Source organism: Octopus sinensis, linkage group LG5 (genome assembly GCF_006345805.1).
Source record: "Octopus sinensis linkage group LG5, ASM634580v1, whole genome shotgun sequence".
Taxonomy (NCBI): Eukaryota; Metazoa; Mollusca; class Cephalopoda; order Octopoda; family Octopodidae; genus Octopus; species Octopus sinensis.
In genome coordinates, this window is record NC_043001.1 from 30,777,708 (window position 1) to 30,802,904 (window position 25,197).

Here is a 25,197-nt window from a genome sequence, read left to right on the forward strand (position 1 = left end):
CTTATTCTTTGTAAGCCCAGTACTTATGCTATCGGTCTCTTTTGCCGAACCGCTAAGTGATGGGGACGTAAACACACCAGCATCTGTTGTCAGGGGTGAACACACCAGCATCTGTTTGTCCCCCTAGCAATGCTAGGGGGACAAACACAGACACACAAACACACACACACACATACATATACATATATATATACATATATACGACAGGCTTCTTTCAATTTCTGTCTACCAAATCCACTCACAAGGCATTAGCAGAAGACACTTGCTCAAGATGCCACGCAATGGGACTGAACCCGGAACCATGTGGTTGGTTTGCAAGCTACTTACCACACAGCCACTCCTGCGCCTATACAATAATTTCATTATTATTATATTATAATTATTATTTAAAGCACAACAAAACATAAAATATCCAAGCTTTTTTTCGCATTTGTTCCAACAACAGTTCATACAGATATCTAAATTTACAGACTAATCAAGATATTCTATGCTAAGATGGAAGAAATAGATGTAAAAAAAACACTCAAAATAAATACATAAACAAAAGCTAAAATGATACCCCGCTGAGAAGGAGATGGACTGATGGGCTGTCAGTCTGTGCAGTAACATAAGTAGAGGAGAAACTGAGTGGGGCTTCATTTTGAAATGGTATAGGGTTCTAAATATGTCACTTAATAGACTTTGTATAGTGCCATGAAAGCTTTGTATACTACCATGAACCCCATCAACATTTTACTACATTCCTCATATTAATTACAGCAGCTACTATTCTATGACATTAAAGAAACATCTATGATTAGTGACATGGTTTGTCTTTGGTTTAGAAATAACTTGTATTTTTCTTTCAATTGTTGTGGTTGATGTTTTGCCCCCAAGTCAGCCCCATTTGCTTTATTATTTTGTTCTTTTACTTCTTTCAGTCATTGAACGGCAGCCATGCTGGGGCATTGCCTTGAAAGGTTTTAGTCAGTCAAATCAAGCCCAGTACTTATTTATTTTAAGACTAATACTTATTCTTATTGGTCTTATTTTGCTGAACCACTAAGTTACAGAGACACAAACAAACCAACACTGGTTGTCAAGTCGTGAGAGATTCAAAATAAATACATAAGAGACACATGCACACACACACACACACACACACACACACACACACACATGCACACACACACACACACACACATGCACAGTAGGCTTCTTACAGTCTCTGTCTACCAGATCCTCTCACAGGGCTTCAGTTGTCCCAATGCTCTAGTTGAAGATACTTGCTCAAGATGTTGTGCAGTGAAATTGAACCTGAGACCACATGGTTGGGAAGCAAATGTCTTAACCACACATCCACGCCTGCACATGTCTGAGCATATTTTTTGATCAAAGGTATTCTAATCATGGTAATCCTATCTTTTACTCAGACTTAATTATATTTAATGTACTTGAAAGAGTTTTAGCAGCACTTTCTAGCAAGGCAAGCAGCTGCATGGTGGCTGTCTCATTAGTTTGTTCCCTGCTAGTTGATGAAAGTTGCAGAAATAAACTTTTAAAGACAGGCTAATTATCAGGGTTTCCTATCTCCCACAACCTCTTTCTCTATAAAATATTTGTAAAATATTTACTTTATTCAAGATTAATCTATCGAGAACATTGCCAGTACTTATGTGATATTTGAAAAATAAAAGCAAAAAAAAAAAAAAGGAAATTTCTGGTGTCTGTGATAACCATATGTTTCTACCATGGCTCCTGAGCCAATGAGAGATGTCCTACTTGGTCACTTATCCTGCTTGAGACAATAACCAAATCTCCCTCAAATTACACCTTACTGTCTTGAGAAAATGGAAGCTCACATTGGATAATGCATTCCTAGATTTCCTTAGACCATCTTGTCTAACCATTTAATTAAACTATAATAGCCTGCATTTGTAAGAGTAATCCAATTTCATCATCATCATCGTATAGCATCCGCTTTCCATGATAGCATGGATTGGACGGTTCAACTGGGGTCTGAGAAGCCAGAAGGCTGCACCAAGCCCAGTCTGATCTGGCAATGTTTCTATGGCTGGATGCCCTTCCTAACGCCAACCACTCCGTGAGTGTAGTGGGTGCTTTTTACGTGCCACCAGCACATGTGCCAGACGAGGCTGGCAGACGGCCACGATCGGATGGTGCTTTTTACCTGCCATGTATAATATAAAGTAAAGAATGTTGTTGGAGTGGTAGCGATGATGGTGATGGTATTTAGCCCTAACCAGGAAGACCTATGATCAAAAGTAGTCTAGCCATGACCAGCTTGTCTCTTTAGTCTTTTATTTGTTTCAGTCATTTGACTGCAGCCATACTGGAGCACCGCCTTTTAGTCAAAGAAATCAGCTATGTACATGATAGGTCTGCATGATCAGAGTTGACCTGGGGTCACTTAGCATTAACGACATCGTTAACTACAAGGCTAGACAGACATTCTGTCAGAGGTACATTACTGGAAGTAAGAGTGCAGCTTTTGTTGTTGGGGATTTTTAACTGTTTGTTATGTTGACATAATAAATACTGGCAATAAACTTTGATAGATAACGATATATGACTAGACGGAAATGAAATGCTGTATCTCTAAGCAAAAGCTGCTTATCTAGGGGAAACTAAAACTAAAGTAAAACAGAGTAAAAATAAAAAAAAAAAAAACTGACCCCCTCTCTAAAAAAAAACAAAACAAGGGAAAGAAATACACTCTGCATTTATATTTGACAGAATCATCGTGATAATTGCAGCAATTTTCGGGGTTGATCTTTCATTTCTGACATAGGTTAGGGGGGTCAACTTCAATGTTTTATTATTTTTTTTAAGATCTCACTCAAATTAGGTATCTTTAGTAGTAGTAAAAACAGAAAATTAGGTTCGTCAATGTGCTGTGAGAAGAAATATATCTGTCAAATATAAAAAGTAAAGAAAGGTTCATTTTAGTCTGAAATTATTTTTTTGTGCTTTTCAGGAGAGCAACAAATCTAAATCTTTACAAGTCATCGAGGTAGCCCCCAATTGACAAATTGACTTGCTAGAAATAAGAGTCAAATCTTCCTTAAGTCATACACTATCATCTTTTAAAAAAGGAGACAGTCATGTTGGACAACCTAATCTTACAGGTGTGGCCGTGTGGTAAGAAGCTTGCTTCCCAATTACATGGTTCTGGGTTCAGTCCCACTGTATAGCACCTTGAGCAAGTGTCTTCTACTTTAGCCTCAGGTTGACCAAAGCCTTGTGAGTGGGTTTGATAGGTGGTAACTGAAAAGAAGCTCATTATATATATATATATATATACCGTGAACCCGTGGAAGAGGTAGACCCAGGAAAACCTGGGACGAGGTGGTGAAGCACGACCTTCGAACTTTAGGCCTCACTGAGGAAATGACCAGCGACCAAGACCTTTGGAAATATGCTGTACGTGAGAAGACCAGGCAGGACAAGTGAGCCCAGCCCACTTATGCATGCCTTTCCTCCCTTGGACACAAAGACCTGTTGAGGCAAGCGAAGTCGATATAGAACCTCATCCGACGACAGGCACCCATGCCAACCCCCTTTGCTTGCGAAGACACGTCGGGGCAAGCGAAATCGAAATCGAATTGAACCAGCCAGGATCCCTGGTCTGGTGGTACGTAAAAAAGCACTATCCGACTCGTGGCTGATGCCAGCGCCGCCTCGACTGGCTTCCGTGCCGGTGGCACGTAAAATACACCAATCTGACCGTGGCTGTTGCCAGCCTCGCCAGGCACCTGTGCAGGTGGCACGTAAAAAGCACCCACTACACTCACGGAGTGGTTGGCGTTAGGAAGGGCATCCAGCTGTAGAAACATTGCCAGATAAGACTGGAGCCTGGTGCAGCCATCTGGCTTCCCAGATCCCCAGTCGAACCGTCCAACCCATGCTAGCATGGAGAACGGACGTTAAACGATGATGATGATGATGATGATACATGTATATGTGTGTGTGTGTATATGTGTGTGTGTCTGTGTTTGTCCCCACCACCATCAGTTGACAATAAGTACAAGGCTTACAAAGAATACATCCTGGAGTTGATTTCTTTGACTTAAAAGGTGGTGCTCCAGTATGGCTGCAGTCAAATGACTGAAACAAATAAAAGACTAAAGAGACAAGCTGGTCATGGCTAGACTACTTTTGATCATAGGTCTTCCTGGTTAGGGCTAAATACCATCACCATCATCACTACCACCAACAACAACATTCTTTACTTTATATTGAACTACTCTTACAAATGCAGACCATTATAGTTTAAAGTATCTGATTATATTTAAGTCATTCTTTTTATCCATGAGTTTTTTGTTACCTTTTTTCCCCATCCTAATTATATCTCTGTCACCCATGCGTATCCTATCTTATTCTCAGTATACCTTGATATGATGTCTCTAAGATATTATCTCAAGTGCTGGTATATCATTGGGGTTTTCTCTTATTTCAATTATCGACTATCTTTTAACCTCCTCACAGGTAATGGGATACCATTCCAGTTTAGAATTGAGGTTTTACCTACTAAATTGTTTGAGTACCACTACTAATCATCATCATCATCATCATCATCATCATCATCATCATCATCATCATCATCACCACCACCACCACCACCACCTTCTTCTTCTTCTCCTTCTTCTTCTTCTTCTTCTTCTTGAGCTAATCCCTGCTAATTAAATTAGCAGGGATTTTATCTTGAGGTTTGGTGACAACAAGTCTCCTCAAATCTAAAGTCTCTTTCTTAGGATTCTTTCAGAATACAGGATTGCACTTTTTTTGCAGCCCTTCAGAAATTGAGCCTCCTTATGATACTCCTTGAGAGTTCTTGGTATGAAATTCATTGTCATTGCTCTGATTTGGTTGTCAATACCATGTATTTAGTTTAAAATGCAGTAAAAATAGGGGGGGCAGTGGGACCCCAATTAGACAGCCCTTAAAAACAATTCACCCCCTTAAAACATTCCCTGGGATTAGGGGAGTTGCTGGTTTGCATTTCGTTGTCCTTGCACTCACAGTCTGGGAGGAATTAACGAACATAAAAACGTAACGGACAGAGAAACATCACTTAAATTCATATTAAGATTATGGCAATGACCTTAAGGTGGAGAGCTAGCAGAATTGTTAGCACGCCAAGTGAAATGCTTAGCGGTATTTTGTCTGTTATTACATTTTGAGTTCAAATTCTGCTGAGGTCGACTTTGTCGTTCATCCTTTTGAGGTTGATAACTTAAGAACTAGTGAAACACTGGGGTTGATGTAATCGACTATCTCCCTCCACCAAATTTCTGGCCTTGTGCTTTTAGAAGAAAGGATCATTATGGCAATAAATTGACAGAATTATTAGAGCATCGTGAAAAATGCTTAGCAGCATCATGTTGTGTGTTCAAATTTCACCAAGGTCAGCTTGACCTTTCATCCTTTTTGGGTTGATGAAATAAGTACCAGTTGAGTACTGGGGTTGATGTAGTCGACTGTCCTCCTCCCCCTCAAATTTCAGGCCTTGTGCCTATAGTAAAAAGGATTATTATTATTATTAACCACTACGCCATATGCCATTATAACCACTATGGCCATATGCTCATGGGCATATGGCGTAGTGGTTAAGAGCACGGGCTACTAACCCCAAGGTTCCGAGTTTGATTTCAAGCAGTGACCTGAACAACAACAATAATAATAGCAGTGACCTGAACAATAACAATAATAATAATAATAATAATAATAACATCGAAAAATACTTTAGGAATGAGAACCCAGGTTTGAAATTTTCCCAAGACACCTGAAGAAGGCTGGAGGGTATATCAGCCAAGATGTCGTGTTAACAACAAACAAGATAAGGACAAATATCCGTCGAAAATAATGTATGTAATTCTTCATCTCTTAAATATAGAACTGTGTTATTATTATTGTTGCCTTTTATCCTTTCGGGGGTTGATGAAGTACTGGGGTCAGTGTAATCAACTAACCCCCTCCCCCTAAAATTGTTGGCCTTATATGCAACAATTTGAAACAATTATGATTATTTCATATACGCACAACAGCTTAGACTATTGTTAAAGAACAATTCCTATCATTGAACTACAAGTAACCATAGATGACAAGAACCTTCCTAAGTATACTACTGTCCCTAATAATACTGTTTTCTGGAGCTGCACTACACTAGGTTTTATGCTGATTTCCTATTATTATTATCATCATTAACACCATCCCATCATCAAAGACCAGACCTTTGAAGCCACTTGTATCTCGATCCTGGAAGTAATATGTTATTCCTTCTCTTCTTTAACTAGGTCTCATATAAAAATTTTTCTCTTTTTTGCTTCTGAAATATACTCTTTTACTTGTTTCAGTCACTTGACTGCGGCCATGCTGGAGCACTGCCTTTAGTCAAGCAAATCGACCCCAGGACTTATTTTTTGTAAGCCTAGTACTTATTCTATCGGTCTCTTTTGCCGAACCACTAAGTTACGGGGACGTAAACACACCAGCATCGGTTGTCAAATGATGCTGGGAAGACAAACACAGACACACAAACGTATACACACACATACATATGTATACATATACATATATGCAATGGGGTTCTTTCAGTTTCCATCTACCAAATCCACTCACAAGGCTTTGGTCGGCCCTAGGCTATAGTAGAAGACACTTGCCCAAGTTGCTAAGCAGTAGGACTGAACCCGGAACCATGGGGTTGGTAAGCAAGCTACTTACCACACAGCCACTCCTACGCCTATTCAGTATGTACATTGAATTGAATGAAAACCACAAATTTGTGTATTTTCTTTTTTGATAACAGTATGAAGCAATTATTCAGCAATAACATAGTTGAGAAGAAATTTTTCTTTTTCCTGCACAAAGCTAACTTCAACCCTCTTCCTACTAGCTTTTCAAGATAAACTATGTTGCTGACACAGAGAATTTAGGATTTATGATAAGCACAGTTGATAAATATTTATGATATGTAAACAACTTCAAGGCACTTCATGGGTTTCATGTTATCCATTTGAATTTTCCTTTCCTTCATTTATTATAAACAGATATGCATATATGATAGAGTTAAAGCTCTTATATTATTTGGCTGTCAGAAAGAAAAATAAGGTCATGTTGATAAAACTAGTGATATAAATAGTATATCTCTTAACTGTTAGACTCTTTTGCTGGGAGCCATTAAAGACTTTGGTCTCATGCAGTGAATCTAGAGCAATTCTATGGGTTAAACCTGTGGAGGGATTTCAACTCTACATTGTAAGCTAATAAAACATTTTTGTATCTTGCAAATACTAAGTGGTCTTGCTGTTTATGCTCTATCAACCCAAGTAGTTGTGGCATCCATGGGGACATCATCATCATCATCATCATCATCATCGTCATCATCGTTTAACGTCCACTTTCTATGCTAGCATGGGTTGGACGTTTTGACTGAGGTCTGGTGAACCAGATGGCTGCACCAGACTCCAATCTGATCTGGCAGAGTTTCTACAGCTGGATCCCCTTCCTAACGCCAACCACTCCGAAAATGTAGTGGGTGCTTTTACATGCTACTGGTACGAGGGCCAGTCAGGCAGTACTGGCAATGGCCATGCTCAAATGGTGCTTTTTATGTGCCACCTGCACAGGAGCCAGTCCAGCGGCACTGGCAACGACCTTGCTCGAATGTTTTTTCCCGTGCCACCAGCACAAGTGCTAGTAAGGCGATGCAGGTAATGGTTTTTAAAATGCTAAAATAGTTATGACATGAGGAAAATGAAAAAAAACAACAACAATTATCATAAAGATTTTCCTTTGCGTTAGGTACAAGAACAACTTTCAGAGAAGGAATTACAATCTATTGACTCAATCAATACTATATTGAAGTTTGTCTTTTAACCTTACCCCAACCGACATGAGTAAAAGGAGGTATTTGAATGAAGCAGCATTTAGTAGCAAACTACACACTATAAAGTTTTTGTATCAGGCACAGGTGTGTCTGTGTGGTGATGAGTCTTCTCACTTACTGCTTTGTTTCAACCTCAGTTCCTCTGCATGGCACCTTGAGCAAGTATCTTCTACTATAGCTCAAGGACCTTGTAGATAGACACTGAAAGAAACTTGTGTGAGTGTGTGTGTATGCATGTGTGTGTGTGTATGTATATGTGTGTGTGTGCGTGCATGTGTTATAGTCTCCTTGTCTTGACATTGCATAATAGTTGTAAACAAGTGCTGCCATTATCCAAACAGTGTCTTTCGTTTTCAGTCTCCCATGAAAGCATGTTTGGTCATGGAGAAACGTTACTTTACTTGGTGAGGGTTGGTGACAGGAAGAGCATTAGGGCATAGAAAATCCCCTCAACACATTCCATATAATCCCAAGAGAGCATGGGAAAGTGAACATTAAAAGAATGGTGATACTGTTGATGATATATAGGGATTTAGGAAATCTGGTTGAGCATCCTACTCAGCATTTCATGTGAAATCTTGGTTAACAAAATTTATGGAAATAAAATCAGAAGAAAGTATTCACTTAATTCAAAAGACATTCCATTCAAGTTGTAAATTCAGGAAATGTACTGATTATATGGTTAGTACATTCATTGTAGTATATAAAAGTAAACAAACAATGGAACAAAGGTGATGGTATTACATTCTTTAAACAGGGTCACTGATTAAAGAATGTAATATCTTCACTCCTTTGTTTACTAAATATGTGTATATATATATGTAATATAATATAAATAAAATATATACATATATATATATAATATAAATAATATATATATACATATATATATATAAACAATATATATATATATATATATGATATAAATAATATATATATATGCATATATACATACATATTTGTACATACATCTATATGTATATATATAAATATATATATATATATATATATATATATATATATATGAAAGAAAAAAGTAGTACAGGAGTAGTTGAAAGCGCTAATATGAAGAAATAATGTGATATGTAAATAAATATGTATTTTTACAACCATCCAGCATTCTGAACACCTTTTTTATTTCATATGTTTTAAATATGTACATCACCCCCCAATACTTCTAACATATATATATATATATATATACATGCATATGTGGGCATGGGATGTCATGAAACGTGTACAACAAAAAATACGAAGTATGAGTACATAGAATATAAACTATTTTTTCGAGCAACGAAAGACACAAAGGGAAAACAAGACAAATGACATAAAGAACAACCCATCATCAGTTGTTGGTTGTTTTCTACTCTCGTATTTCGAGCATTTAACAACAATATACACTTTTGATAAAACAGTTGCTCCTGCTAAGCAAATTAAATATAATTTGGGATTTTGCAGAGGGTCAGAATTGGTAACACAAATAGGACAGTGAAAACAAACAGCAAGGGCTGCTAAGCCTAAACGAGGTTGTGGTGGTGGATGTGTAAATCAAGCTTGGACAGGAGACAGACAAGAACACGTCTTCCTTGTTCCAGCTGTGATGGAGGGAAAGAAACACAAGTTAGGAGAAGAAAGAAAGATAGCCGATGGTCATGTGGGAGCTACGTGAGCAAGGGAGGAGGAGTGAGGGAGGGAGAGTGACAGAGTAATAGGATAAAATAGTAGTTTCAAATTTTGGCCTAGGGCCTGCAGTTTTAGAGTGGTGGTGTGGGGGATTGTTGATTACATTGATATGCAATACTTGATTGATACTTATTTTATCAACCCCTTAAAAATGAAAGGTAAAAATTAAGCTTGGCAGAATTTGAACTTGAAACATATAGACTGATAAAATGTCACTAAGCATTTTGTCCAGCATGCTAATAATTCTGCCATCTTAATAATAATAATAATAATAATAATAATAATAATGATGATGATGATGATGATTTCTTTATTAGCCATAAAAGTTTAAAGGCATACAGAAAAAGAAATACAAACAGATAATGGCAAGGGTGATAGACATTATATAATATGATGAATTAAAAATATATATGCAAAAATATATATGGAAATAAATAAAAAAAAGTATGCTAAAACACACAAAAATTAAAACGAGATATCTACATAAACATTTTAAATCAAGGTGTTGGAGATTCTAAAGACTTCAGTGAGGTGTTCTTGTGTTATAATAGGGAAATGAGGTGGCCATATCTAATGGATCATTGAAATATAGTGCTTTGTAAAATCTGTCTGGAATTTTAATTAATATTCTGTTGTTTTTATGCTGTTTAAACTGTGATCTTATTTCATTCTTGATCCATATTTACCTGTATCATATGCAGGTTAATTTCATGAAAAATGCACCTCTGTGAAATATTGTACCTCTTCATAAGACATTTAGAGTTCAGTATTTATTTCTTTATTGCCCACAAGGGGCTAAACATAGAGGGGACAAACAAGGACAGACAAACGGATTAAGTCGATTACATTGACTCCAGTGTGTAACTGGTACTTATTTAATCGACCCTGAAAGGATGAAAAGCAAAGTCGACCTCGGCGGAATTTGAACCTAGAACATAGCAGCAGACGAAATACTGCTAAGCATTTCACCTGGTGTGCTAACGATTCTGCCAGCTCGCCGCCTTTAGAGTTCAGTATTTGTCAAGAGTGTAATGTAGGTGTTGAAGGAAAGGTTGTTGACTCTGCAACTGATTGGAGGAAACCCTATTAATGCCTCATAGTTGAAACAGTAAATGAATATTTTACACTATTGTATATCCTGTTTAACCCCTGCTAGCATGGAAAAAACAGATGTTAAACAAGCATTTCTTTTCAGCTGTTGCAAGTTGCCCTTATAATTAATTGGGTCAGTGGGTTAGTTGAATCTAATTAAATTAATCACTTACTTAATACGTTAAGCATAGCATATTGTCTAGTGACTAGCTGATATTTTGTTTATAAATCTTGGTGGCTGGAAAGTCTAAGTTGACCTTGGCTAAATATGAAATTTAGAATAATTAATTTCTGAACAAATTCATACTTTCTATCTTGACTGAAATTCAATCATAAAAAATCTCCATCATATTGAGTTAAAGGGAGCATTATTATCCACAGGGAACCAATATTTTTTGGCTTCAACTTAGTTAAAGGAAATTCAAATCGCATTTTATAATATCAAGTTATTAATATTGCAGTAAACTCTTATTTAGATTTAGTTTTTAGATTAAAAAATTAAATGTACCATTTATATACTTTGTTATCAACTTCATTGTTTACTTATGTATAAGTTGCAATTTGTTTGCACACAACTTCAATTTATAAAATAGTTGGAGTGTGACTTGTGCTCAAGGCTAAGAAATCTTGAAGAAATGTTATTATTGCAACCACTACAAGAAGTGTAAATGCATATTGAATAACGATAAAGCCATCTTGAATAAATAACAAAGGCATCTTAATGTATAAAAATTAAGTTATTCTAAGTCTGGTCTTCTGGACTTGTCAACTGGGTTTAAACGTATTAGAGAAGAAGTCTGTGGCCAGACTGACACAGTGGAGTATTTAGATGAGGAGAGAATGGTGATGAGTCAAATAAAGTTAGTTGACAAAAGTTAAGAGGTGGAAGAGAGTGACAATAAATTTTCAAAGGAACTTGTGGAGAAATAAGGAAACATGAAGGGAGTGAAAATTAAGAGACAAAACAAAGAAATATAAAAAAGAAAAGGTTTTTATGAGGTCTTGTCTGTCAGGTTATACACATATTAAATAGATAGGTATAAAAAGGTAAAGTTTTACCCCTTGTCAAATGTCATCACCCTGGTTATTACTGGGGGAAAGCGAAATGTTAATTGTATATTTCTGCTTTCAAACTTAAAATTGTGTAATTATCAAAAGTTTGTTGAGAAGTAGTTTTCTGTATCAGAGAAAATTGTGAGAGATTTGAGTAAAAAGAAGAAAATTGTGAGAGATTTGAGTAAAAAGAAGAAAATTGTGAGAGATTTGAGTAAAAAGAAGCATTACTAGAAATGCTTAAGATAAAAATGGGTGCAGAAAGGGAAATAGGCTGTATATTCAGAGATGAATAAAGAATTGTTAGACAAGGTCACTGACTGGGGGAGTAGTGATTACATTGTAATTATGCTACTAATGTGGTTGCGGATTACCAAGATGTCAATGTAACCTACCATTTAAAGCCTGTTTCATGATGAGGATTAGCCAGTCTATGACAGAAAACCAAAGATATCAAAGAAACTACCACATGGCTTAGAAGATAAGACAAATATATTTTACATCATTTTGAAGCAAAAGAGGCAGCATGATTTGTCATTCAACTTGGGTTGATTGGAAATATTGAAGCTCATGCTTTTTGATCTCTGTGGAAACTAAACATTTAGCCTCAAGTTTATTTATGTGAGAACCACAGGACATGAAAGGACTCATTTTACTCTGGTACTTGTGAGTTTGGTAAATGAGACTGTGTTTAAGCCAACAGTGATACAAGATGAAAGATTGCCAAAGGAAGAAGAAGTACCACATAGAGCTTTGGCTTGCTGTCATTGCTAAATAAAGGATTATATTGTGATTAAACCAAGATTAATAAGAGTAAGAAACTGGAGACCTGACATTTCTCAAGAAGAAATTTCCCATACTTTGAGAACAGTTCTATGCATTCTTGATAAGAAAAGTGAAAGAGAGAAAGGTCGACCACTGAACATAGCTGAAGCTATGATGCCAGCTAGACTCTCGTCTTTTCTACAAACTTTTGATGTGATGCTGAATAAGCTATTGAGAGATAGGTTTCAATCTTGATAACCTGAGGTATTCACAGCAGAAGGAACTGACCAAAGGTGGCAATGGTAAGAAGTGAAGTTTGTCTCTTGTATCATGAGTAAAGAATGCATGGAATGATATTCCGGCCAGTATAGTGATGAGTTTCCTGAAAATGATTTCCAAGATGGTCAAGAACAGGAAGATGTAATAGGAAGTACCATGCAGGATGCAGATGAAAAGTTGACATAACTGGAATGGGAGGACTTTTATTGATATCTGTGATAATGAAGAATGTTATACTGATGGCTTTTAAACTGATTTTAAGTTTCTAGATTTTTGTGAATTAATAATCTTTTAAATGTACTTTACTGATTTCTATTTAATTTTGTTTAATGGCTTCTTTGATATTCCAATATTCCATAATAATTTTAGTAATTCATTTTGTTCATAAATGTTCTCAACATGGCAACTCAATGAATTATCACACTTCGCTAGTAAAAATATTCATGTTGCATAATTTGAAAAGTTCCATTTGTTCTCACCTTTCATGTTGATTTTGATTTTAAGAGCTTTATACCAACTGTTCCATGACAAATTTGGAATGCAACATATGTACAAGTAAATATGTACTATGTTTGATGGTGTATAAAATGTTTTTTTTTTTTTTAAAGAAATGTCTCAAAAAAATCAACTTGGGTTCTGTATGTGAAAGCTGGACCTCCCACAAGCTTTAATGTTCTAAAATCTTTTTGAATGAATATTTGCTGCTGTAATTAGGGTTGCATCTTTATGCCATCAAATAAATATGCATTTCTCTGTACAAAAAAAAAATAAAAATAAAGCCTTGTGCATATGAAAAATTAAAATCCCTTTTCAGTTATTTTTTTATTTTCTTAGTCATTATTTTAAGGAGAAAATAGTACTAAACTGTAAGTTTTAGAAAATATGATTTTTAAAACTGTAAAGAATTAGAATTATTTTAATAAATTTAATATAAGTTTGTATGTGAATGAGAAGTGAATTTTGACATTTTAAATTCACAAATGATTTTATTTTATTTCATTTTTCTTTTGTTTTATTTTGATGATGCAGATTATTGCTAGTTTTCTTGGTTTCTAGATTTTTTCTTAAAATAATTTTAGCTTCTGATGTAAACACATTAAGCTTCATATATAAGTTATTCTATAATTGAATTCCTCATTCGCGATTTTCCTTGCGGTGTCCAATGTTTTTATATCTGCATAGTTTTTGAAGTGGTATTAATTTCACAATTTTGTTTCAGTTGAAGAAAGCAATTGCTAAATAGGAACACTAAAGTTTATAGAAAAACAGTAACAGTTTCAAAAATAAACACTATTACTAATAGGAGTCATGTAACTAAATACCAATTACATAGTACAACAATGCAATATGGTTTTCTATTTCATTAACAATGGCTCCCAAATTTGTGTACATGTGCATGTGTGTGTGTGTGTTCTTTGAGTATGTGTTTGTATTGTGTGTGTTGTGTGAATATGTGTACGTGTTATTTTTTTGCATTGTGTATGTGTTGTTTGTAGAAAATATTGTGTGAAACAGTGGCTGATTTTTTTTTAAGGACCCTATTCAGTTTAATAGATTATTATGTTTCACTTAAGTTTAGTGTAGTTTGATGGGTCCAGGAACATTTGCTGAAAACACTTTTGTCAAGAATACAATGGTCAAAAGCTTATTAGCTGAAAGATACATTAATCAAAGACTTATTCATAGAAAAAGTAAATTGGATGAAAGACTAGAAATGAATTAGTCGAAAAATGAAATGGTACTCTTTGAAATTTAGATGTTAAAAAAAAAAAATCCTCCAAATTATAGAAAAATAATGTAATAATTAATAAGTGATATATTTTCTTGTGTCAAAAGTAAGTCAGAGTTCAAAATAAACAAGAAATGCATACAAGTGAAAATATACATCATCATCATCATACATCAGTTTTCCATGCATTGAACAGTTTGACAGGAGCTGGCAAGCGAGAGGGCTACATCAGGCTCTAGCCATCTGTTCTGGTGTGGATGCCCTTCCTAATGCTAACCACTTTACAGAGTTTCACTGCGTGATTTTTATATGGTGCTGGCACAGGTACTTTTTATGTGGCACTGGTATGGGTGATTTTTACATGGCACCAGCATGGTTGCTTTTAGTGGCACCAGTACTGGTACTTCTTTATGTGGTGCTGGCATGGTTGCCTTTTACATGGTGCTGGTACGGGTGCTTTTTTTACAAGGTTTTAGCATGGGTGCTCATTATGTGGCACTGGCACAAGTAGTTTCTGTGTGGCACTGGCATGGGTACTTTTTATGTGGTGCCATCATGGGTGTTTTTTATGTGGTGCCATCACAGGAGCTTTTTATGAGGCACAAGTACCCACAGAGGCACCAAGTACCCACAGAGGCACCAAGTACCCACAGAGGCACCAAGTACCCACAGAGGCACCAAGTACCTTGCAAGACAAGGATATTTCAGCTGAGAGAGGGAGAGGAACTAAGAAGTGGCCATGTGCCACAAAAAGGTTTTAGAATAAGCAAATATGTAAAATGGTGGTAAAAGTACCATTCCAATTGACATTAATTTTTTTTCCTCTGAGGGTATAATTCTAGAAATGAAATAACATTGTATCTATTTATTGACTAAAGGAGGCTTCATATCATAGCTGTGGCTTTTTTTTTTTTAGTAGAAAGTGCTAAAGTGTGTTAATCGCCAGTTAGTTAGTAATAAATATGGTAAGGAGAAGCTAACAAGTGATGGTAGGGTGATATTTTAGTCCAGAACTTGAACAATTCAATGAAAGTCAACTTTCTTGGTGAAAGATATTCATATAATGTGCAAAACTGATCTGGCCGTAGCAGTCAATTTTTGTGATCTGGATTTGACTACAATGAATGATGCAATTGTGCTGTATACAAAAGTACTTTTTGCATCATTATATTCACTTGCTTACTGTTATTATGGAGGTTCATGACATAGAACTTATATTTACTAAAAAAGAGAAGTTTATCTTTAAGTTTATCTGTACCACATCACTCATACATACTAACACTATTCATCCAGTGGAGCATGCTTGTTTCATTTCACTAACATTTGAACATTCTCTGCATTCAACATTTCACTATTACACAATGTCACACTTTGCACACAGACAACATACAATCTGCTGCCTTTTACTTGAAGAGAGAACCCTTTTGTTACTTACAAAAGTAATAACTTCCTGAATTTTTTCCATCTTGTTCTTATTTATTCATCTATGACTAGTTTTCATAAAGACTACCAGGCTACAAATTGTGGTACCTTGTCAAAGGCCTTCTTCTGATCATTAAGCGCTTAGTAGAGAGACATATTCTTTGCTAAAAATTTCTCTTGCAGCTGTCTCACTCTGAGAGAGCATCAGTTGTACACCATCCTTCCTCATGAGGGTTTCAGTTTTAGCCTTCAATACTGAAATTGGAGTTATAGAACACTTCTTGTTATGATCCTTGGTGTAGTACTATGAGAACAGCCTCACTCTAAGCTACTCACAACAACTTTGCAATCCTTTCCCCCTAGATCTATCCAGAGTGGATGTGCATGAGCTGGGGAACAGGGGGTGAGCTTGTACCCCTTAAAATTTTTGTGGGGTGCAAAATCAAAATTTACACCCCTACTTACTTTTCTTAGGTTTAGAAAACAGTGAGTAAAAAGTGATCTGTAAAAAGTAGCTTGAATTAGGTTTCTTCTCAAAGAACATAAATAGATAAGAAAAAAAACATGACCTTATTTGTAAAAATTTTTAGACCTGGGTTTGCACTCCCTAAACAAATTTCATTCCCGAAACAGTGTGAAGGTGTTGGACTCATGATTGTAAGATTGTGGTTTTGATCCTAGAGTGGGCCACATGTTATGTTCTTATGCAAAACATTTCATTTCACATTGTTCCAGTTCACTCAGCTGGCAAAAATGAGTAATCCTGCAATGGACTGGCATCCCATCCAGGTGAGGAATTTATATGCCAGAGAAACCGGGAAACTGGCCCTTATGAGTCAGTATGACTTGAAGAAGGTAACTTTACCCTTTTCTTCTACATCTATCCACATACATCAGGCTGCATCAGTCCATCACTACCATGTCCCCTCAATTCAGTAGCCTAGTGTCATCAAGATCCCCTACACTAATGGAACCATAGATGTATGACATGGCATCTGCAAAGCCACATCGGTGGCTACCCTTCTACTCTGGTACAGGATAATGGGACTTTTTAGTCATCCAAGCATTTAACAATTTTTATAGCATCAGTGACATGATAAAATACACCCAGTACACTGTAAAATGCTTGGTGTTACAAAGAGCATCCATTTGTAAAAAAGTAAAAAAATGCCTAAAATCATCATCATCATTATTGTTTAACATCTGCTTTCCATGCTAGCATGGGTTGGACAAATGACTGAGGGCTGGCGAACCAGATGGCTGCACCAGGCTTCGAGATATACAAACAAGATATGGACTCTGCAACTTTTGTCACAAGCTGTCTCTGCCTCAATAAGTTCCATCTGGCCCATGCAAACATGGAAAGTGGATGTTAAAGCAATGATAATAATGTTGTGTGTGTGTGTGTGTGTATTGGATGTATTTCCATAACATTATTATCATTTGAGTTACCACTGACGACTTTGTTTTTAGTTCTCCTGTCAATAGATTTAGTGCTTGACAATGTTTTCAGTAGTGTAATCTTCCTCCTGACACTGTAATAACTTATCTTTTGTTTAAATTGACTTACTCTTCAATCTATTATGATGCGAACAGACACTTAATATATTTGACATTTTATTGCTGCAACTGACTGTCTTTATTTCCCTAGTGAAACAGCCCATGGCCCTTTGGAGAATTATTTCAACAATGATTCTGTAGCTTATACCAAGATAGATATACACTTGCACTATTATCATACTAGAATCTTATATATTACAAGTATTTGTCTTGTTTCTCTTTATGGCACATTCTCTCTATATATATCTGTATACCTAGTTATCTCCTATCTTCTGCCCCTTTCTCTACCTATTTGTCTGTTGTTCTGTCAGTTTCTTTGTCTGTACTTACCTGTCTATCTGTCTACTTATATTTGTTTATCAGCCTGAATGATCTATCTGTCTTCTTGAAACTCTCTTCATCATATTGGTCTATTGCACTTCATCCTTCGCTATTTCTCCATCTTTTCTTTTATATATGCCTGTCAGTCAGTCTGTCTCTGCTCCCCCTTCTTTCCCACCATCACACACAGGTGCAGATAGGTCTAATAAACATATTTTCAAAGATAAGATTTAAGCATAAAGAGATTCTCTCTGATAATACTGGTCTACTGACATACATTTATCTTAAGTTATTAAACCATTATGTAACTGAGACATTCCACATTGTATTCTACTGACATCTTTCATTCTGACATCCCTTTCCCTCTTATCTATCCATTTTTTTACATAGCCCATACCGGTGCCATGCAGAAAGCACCCTATTACTGCCGTGTAAAAGCATCCATGCCAGTGCCACATAAAAGTAGAGTATTTTGTTGAGTCAAAAGTTTTACAATATTTTGGTAGCTTATTTGCTTTATTCATCAAGTTACATCAAAAGCAGCCTAGCATTCAAAGTGAAGGCCATTGTGTTGTACCATCTGAAGCCACCTTTCTGTTGTGGGGATAATAGTAATAATGGTACATCCCTCCAACATGTCAAGTGGTATGTGCTAGTCACTATAAATAAGGTGATGTCGGTCAGTAAAAGGAAGGAGTATGAAGTAGACAGTCATAGATAGTCATGGTCTTACTTGTCTTACTAACTATACTGTTATACTAGAGTGAGTATTATAACAATCTGAAATAAAGGATTATAACAGTGGTGACAATGAATTAACAAACTCACAAGGAATTAACAAACTGCCGAGGAATTAACAAACTCGCAGGGTTATGAAATTCGCAAATTTTATTGGAAAGAAAAAATCATCCCCTCATAATTCCACTGGACACAGAGCATCATCTTGTGTTTGAAATGCCTATGTTTGGTTACAAGTTTTAGAAGCTGGCCCTTGTTTAACCATTGCCTATGTACATTAGGATTGTGAATGGATGAAAGGCAAAGTCAACCGTGGCAGAATTTGAACCTAGAAAGTGAGGACAGACAAAATACCACTAAGCATTTTTCCCAGTGTGCTAATGATTCTGCCAGCTCACAGACTTTTCAAATTTTGGCACAATGCCAGCAATTTTGGGGGAGGGGTTAAGTCGATTACATATACTTATTTTATCAACCTCAAAAGGATGAAAGCAGAATTTGAACTCAGAACGTAAAGCTAGAAGAAATTCTGCTAAGTGTTTTGTCCAACACAATAATCATTCTGCCAGCTCACCATCTTAATAATAAACATAATAATTATGATAAAGATTACAACATCAGCCACAAATAATTGTCAGATTTTATGTATAAAGCTCGACAGTAATCTGGCTTCACTTAGATTAAGAAAGCAGTTGAGAATCAGAACACTTAGAAAAGAACGTTTTACTATCTCTGAATGAATAAATATGCTCTAAGTTGAAGCAGATGGCAGTAATTATCAGTGCCAACAAAATGAGGTACAAATCTTGAAAGAATTTTAGATTGTAGTGAAGCTACTTTGCAGATGTAGCTGGTTTAAATCATCTTTGGTAAACATGACATTAAACATTGTTTGTCACTTATTTATTTATTTTTTTTCTATTTTAGTTTTTTTTTTTAAATCTTCAACTGTTGTTAAGAAGCGGCATTGTTGTCCCAGATAGAATGGTATCTTCTGCAAGGAGAAGATTTATCTCACCAGTTTAATTTTGTGAAATCAGAGTTTAGTACTGGTTCTCATTTGTTCCTTGACGCTTTTAACTCTTTTGATGTCAACTTTTCTGAGAACTATATTTGGCTTTTTATCTAAATTAAAATCTTTTGATCAAAATTCGAAAATTTTATGTTGTTTCAAACATCAGCTTCATCATCATTGTCATCATCATCATCACCATTGTCATCATCGTCGTCATCATCATCATCATTGTCATCGTCATCATCATCATCATCACCATTGTCATCATCGTTGTCATCATCATCATTGTCATTGTCATCATCATCGTCGTCATCATCATCATTGTCATCGTCGTCATCATCATCATTGTCATCGTCATCATCATCGTCGTCATCATCATTGTCATCGTCATCATTATCGTCGTTGTCATCATCATCATCATTGTCATCGTCATCATCATTGTTATCGTCGTCGTTGTCGTCGTCATCATCATCATCATTGTCATCATCATTGTCATCATCATCATCATTGTCATCATCCATCATCATCATCATTGTCATCAACATCATCATCATCATTGTTTAACGTCTGATGAGTTGGACGGTTTGACAAAGATCTGGAGAGCCAATGGCTGCTTCAGACTCCAATCTGATCTGGCAATTTTTCTACAGCTGGATGCCTTTCCTAATGCCAACCACTCTGTGCTTTTTACATGCCACCAGCACAGGAGCCAGTCAGGCAGGCCTGGCATCGATCATGTTTGGATAGTGCTTTTTACATGCTACCAGCATGGGAGCTTCTTAAAAATAAAGATATTTACTAAATTCTTTGTTATTTTCAAAATTTATTGATACAGAAGCAATGAATATCAACTGAAATATGGTAACAAAAGGGTGCAAAACATTCACAAAAAGATATTGTTGTGTGCTGTGACTTATCATAGAGCAATAGAGCATGCTTTGAGAGAGATTTGGCTGCTATTTCTTATAATTTGAAATTTTTATTTTCAGGCTGCTTTCATCGAAGGCCAAGAAAATCAACGTAATGGAGAATGGAAAGAAGGTGTAAAATTAATAGAGGAAGCTATCAATGAGTTTATCAAAGAAGAGGAAGAATGCCGAATCCTCTGTGAAGGTCCTTATGATCATGAAAGTTTCCCAGAGTTTATCAATGCAATATCAGGTCTGTAGGGTCTTCATTGTTTTCTTAATAATAATAATAATAATAATAATAATAATAATAATAAAAACAAAAAAAAATTCTGGTTTTATTGGCCACAAGGGCAATAATAATAATAATCTTTTCTACTAAAGGCACAAGGCCTGAAATTTTGTGAGAGGGGACAAGTCAATTACATTGACCCCAGTGTTCCACTGGTACTTATTTAATGACTCTGAAAGGATGAAAAGCAAAGCCAATCTCAGCAGAATTTGAACTCAGAACATGAAGATGGACAAAATGCTGCTAGGCATTTCACCTGGTGTGTTAACAATCCTGCCAGCTCGCCACATTAATAATAATAATAATAATAATAATAATAATAGTAATGATAATAATGATTTCAAATTCTGGCACAAGGTCAGAAATTTCTGGTGTGGGGTTGAAGTCAATTACATTGACCCAGTGCTCAGCTGGTGCTTATTTTATCAACCCTGAAAGGGTGAAAGGCAAAGTCAGCTTCAGTGGAATTTGAACACCAAACATAAGGATGGATGAAATGCCATTAAGTATTTTGCCCAGACTGCTTATGATTCTGCCTAGTTGCTGTCTTAATAATCCTTTCTACTATAGGCACAAGGCCTGGAAATTTGGGGGAGGAGGATAGTTGACTACATCGACCCCAGTACTCGACTGGTACTTAATTGATCAACCCCAAAAGGATGAAAGGCAAAGCTGACTTTGGTGAAATTTGAACTCACAACATAATGCTGCTAAGCATTTTTCACGATGCCCTAATAATTCACTCAATTTATTGCCATAATGATCCTTTCTTCTAAAAGCACAAGGCCAGAAATTTGGTGGAGGGAGTCACTTACATCGACTGGTACTTAATTTATCAACTCCAAAATGATGAAAGACTTTGGTAGAATTTGAACTCAGAATGTAAAGACAGACAGCTGATAAAAAAAAAAAGTTTGTGGTACATCTCTTTATCTTTAAATTCCACCAGATTCAGTATTAGTTCCTATCTATCTGCTGTTGATCAAATGAGGAATAGTTTAGTACTGAGATTAGTTAAATCAGCCATGCCTCTTCCACAAATTTGTGACCTTATGGCTATGTTAGAAAAAAAAATCCTTTCTATCATAGGTATAAGGTCTGAAATTTAGGGGAGCAGGATAGTGAATTATTTTGACCCCAGTACTTATTTTATTGACCCTGAGAGGATGAAAGGTTAAGTCAACCTTGGTGGAATTTGAACTCAGAATGTAAAGACAGCCAGAATGATGCTAAGCATTTCACCTGTGTGCTACGAATCCTGCTAGCTTGCCACCTTATACCAGCTAAATTATAATAATAAAGCTTCTCCACATTGAGAGGTCACAGCTTTGGTACTATGGACATGTGATAAGGATGTTTCAGGGAAGAATTGTGAGATGGATTCTTCAAACCAAGCCATTTGGCAGAAGATCTAGAGATAGACCAAGAATGAGATGGATGGGTAATATCCATTGACTTGGTTGCAGTTGATTACACTTAAGAGTCTGGTCAGAAAGTCTTATGGTGGATGCTTTTGATAGGCCCCTGTGGAGGAGGTGCCTGAGGACTGTACTGTTATGATGCTCCCAGGTATCAGGGGTGGAGAAGATGGATGGAAGGACATTGCTGGTCTGTTTTGTTTGCCAGAGGAGCATCAAATGAGGAAATTACAAAGACGGGTTACAATTTGTGTAGGGGTTTACATAAAATTAGGTGAGGTGGAGTGGGGAAAATGAAATAAAATGTTTACTATTTTTACTGCAGTCATTCACCTCTTGATAAGTTCACCAGAGGAGAGTGCTTTCGTCTCCGCCCTCACATGACTTTTCAAGTGAAACTTGAAAAGGTCGATGAGGGCTTGACTAAAAACAAAAAGGCATCTGCTTTGTATCTGTTGCATCCACAAATATAAACCTTAGGATTCAAATTGTGTGCTTTTTCACAAAAAAAAAAAAGAAAAAAGAAATCTATTAACTCCCCACTTCCAGTCTTTCTTTCATATTCAAAGTAGATAAGGTAAAAAGTGGTGTTTAGTTTACTTTTTTTATTTGAATATGAAGGCGCCATTACATGTGAAAAGTGTAAATCAAAGTTTCTGATTTAAACATAATTAGTTGCAAGATTGTATTGAGAAAAAATATTTATTTATTTATTGATGGCAGCGAGCTGGCAGAATCGTTAGCATGCCGGGCAAAATGCTCGTCTGTCTTTACGTTCTGAGTTCAAATTCCACCGAGGTTGACTTTGCCTTTCATCCTTTCGGAGTTGATTAAATAAGTACCAGTTATGCACCGGGGTCGATATAATCGACTTAATCTGTTTGTCTGTCCTTGTTTGTCCTCACTGTGTTTAGCCCCTTGTGGGTAGTAAAGAAATAGGTATTTCATCTGCCGTTACGTTCTGAGTTAAAATTCCGCCGAGGTCGACTTTGCCATTCATCCTTTCGAGGTCGATTAAATAAGTACCAGTTATGCACTGGGGTCGATATAATCGACTTAATCCGTTTGTCTGTCCTTGTTTGTCATCTGTGTTTTTAGCCCCTTGCGGGTAGTAAAAAAAAAATAATAATTTATTTATTTTTGAATGCCAAAATCTGAAGAAATGTTAGAGATTAAGAAGTTGGGAAAGTCTCAAAAAATTATATCTTTAACAAATGGACGAAAATAAAGAATAAATCTCTACCTTCATATTGTTTATCTTATTTCAGAGCACTTTATCAGTGTTTTAAAATGCCAGAATAAATGTGAAGGAAAGCTAAGCATACTTCATGGTGAGAAAGTAAAAGACTTCTTCCCAGAATTGTATAACTATTTACAGTTTGGTTACTACAAATGTAAGTATCTGCTATAAGCATTTATTACATTGCATTTTGAGTTTAGATGCGTGCATTTATGTGGCTTTCTGTATATCTGTGTGTGGCTGGGTGAATTCATGTGCTTCTATATGCCTTTCATCATCATTGTTTGACCGTGGTCGAGACAGTGGAATTTACTATGCTATACCAGACTTCACGGTCCATCATAGCATTACGGAGGTCCTGTTGCTGGATGCCTGTATCCCTGGAGATTACATCAGGGTAGGAGAGTGTGCGCTCTCTGGTATTGCGAGTAGATGGCTTCCAGAGGAGAAGAGCAGAAATTACCTCATTTTCAGCTCTACAACAATGTCCAGCAAACTGGACTCTTCTACCTTTCACAAGAGATGATACAGGTGATAGTTTCCCATATATTTGTACTTTGGTTGGATGATGCTTCCACGAGAGATTTTGAGCTCTCATGAGGCGAGTGTAAGTTCCATCCAACCGCCTCTCAAGCTTCTTTGATAACGTCCAGATTTCTGAGCCATATAGTAGAATTTACTTTGTGTGTGCGTGCGGTGTAATGTGTATGAGTATGTGTGTGTGTACTTTTACTTTTACTTGTTTCAGTCATTTGACTGTGGCCATGCTGGAGCACTGACACTTCCCCTCAGATCTATAAGTGCATATAGGCACTGGTATTCGTATTGGCTCTCGAGTTTCTTCTCTTTCTGTCATCACATATGTTAATATGCTGTTCACTTCAGCAACTCATGTCATAGTTTCTTCCAAGTTTTCCTGCAACAAATTTCGTGGGCCCTGCAAAAGCTCAATATGGTGATTTTGTTTTACCTCAAGCAATTCATGCGGTTACATACATGGTCAAGTGTTCAATCATTACTAAAACTATCGAGTTGTTTCCCTTTGCAAAATATGTCCCCCTTCTTACTGTAGTTGATTTTGAAGAAAATAGCAATCATTCCTACTTCATAAGTTATGTGATTATAAGTTGATATGGTATTTTTTTTTTTTTTGGAGAATAAATTCATGTTAGAAAAATGTGAATGTATTCGAAATTTCAAAGTACTGTAAATACTTACTTTACTTGTACTTGTGGCGACATTCACCCTGGGCGGGTTGAGTCAGCTTCTTCTACCACCCTCGAAGCAACTTGAAGAAGTTGGAAGAAGTTTTGTGGGAATATGTGGATTTCGCAAGCGGTCCCCAAGAATCCCGCAAGTAGAGACATCCTGTTTGCCGCAGATTGTCTGCAGACGCAGGGACAGAACGACCGAGGAGCCACCGGTTGCTGAAACAGACACTCCAAGGATTTTCACCAGAGCCCCGTCTGCTGGGTTGTGGCCCTAATACCACTTGGTGTCAGACCAATCTGCCTTGGGTGGCCCTACCAGGAACCAAAGTTCCTGACGGCATACCTCTGACACTACCCATTGCCAGCGTCCCCACCACGGTGAGGAGGGGATGGACTTTGGGGATATAAATCCTTGAGTATAATCCTCACTTTTTCCCCATAATTTAAAGGTCAAAATCCCTAGTGAGTACTATATACGAGGTTAAAAATGAAAAACATTTTCTAAGCAATGTCCGAGTCTCTATTTGTTGTCTGGCAATGTTTATTCAGATGCATTTTGTGATGTTGGGTGCGAAAATACCTT

General features: G+C 36.5%; 1 protein-coding gene across 4 annotated transcripts in view; it reads left to right on the plus strand.

Annotated features, from left to right (window-relative positions):
- LOC115211627 (prolyl 3-hydroxylase 1) overlaps positions 1-25,197 on the plus strand; it is a 201,578-nt gene that overhangs the window by 74,642 nt on the left and 101,739 nt on the right. For all 4 annotated transcript variants that reach the window (XM_029780247.2, XM_029780250.2, XM_029780248.2 and 1 more), the window contains 2 exons: positions 20,535-20,706; positions 23,432-23,557. In XM_029780247.2, the coding sequence (XP_029636107.1) occupies positions 20,535-20,706; positions 23,432-23,557 (298 nt within the window). The remainder of the gene's footprint in view (positions 1-20,534; positions 20,707-23,431; positions 23,558-25,197) is intronic.